At 45.2% G+C, this 511-nt stretch overlaps 1 protein-coding gene across 1 annotated transcript in view; it reads right to left on the bottom strand.

The window, feature by feature from the left end:
* LOC119581986 (cortactin-binding protein 2-like) overlaps positions 1-511 on the bottom strand; it is a gene marked incomplete in the record, with an annotated part of 125597 nt that overhangs the window by 8347 nt on the left and 116739 nt on the right. The window contains 1 exon segment of the mRNA XM_037930174.1: positions 375-504. Within this exon segment, the coding sequence (XP_037786102.1) occupies positions 375-504 (130 nt within the window).

Here is a 511-nt window from a genome sequence, read left to right as displayed (position 1 = left end):
AGGCTGTGATTACAGATTAGTCCATGTGAGGCAACAAACAACACCAGTGACATCATCTGAACAAACATGGCCTGACTTCACGAAACACAACGACGCCAATTGGAAAATAATCAACAGGGCACCGAAAGGGGGCAATATAGTCCATTCTTTCATACAAAAAAAAAACTAGATAGACCATTTATAAAAGCAAGACAAACGCACGGATGAGGAGACGAGGAATTCCCCTCATCATCCCAAATAAAACACAAGAAAATAAGCAGACAAGCAATAAAAAACAACAACAAACAGACGAACCAATAAAACCAAGGAAAACGGTATCAAAAACCACCTTCCCTGTATCATACCATCAATACAATGTCCTGCTTGCCTCTCACCTGCAAACAGAAGGATCTTGGCTATCTTGGTGCGCCCTTGCAGCGCCGCCTTCATGAGGGGCGTGAAGCCAAGGGCGTTTCGGGCGTCCAGATCCACGCTGCGGTTGCACTTGTTGACCAGGTGTGACACAACTTCC

The sequence above is a fragment of the Penaeus monodon genome, chromosome 15 (assembly GCF_015228065.2).
Source record: "Penaeus monodon isolate SGIC_2016 chromosome 15, NSTDA_Pmon_1, whole genome shotgun sequence".
NCBI lineage: Eukaryota > Metazoa > Arthropoda > Malacostraca > Decapoda > Penaeidae > Penaeus > Penaeus monodon.
This window is presented reverse-complemented; position numbering and strand designations above follow the sequence as displayed.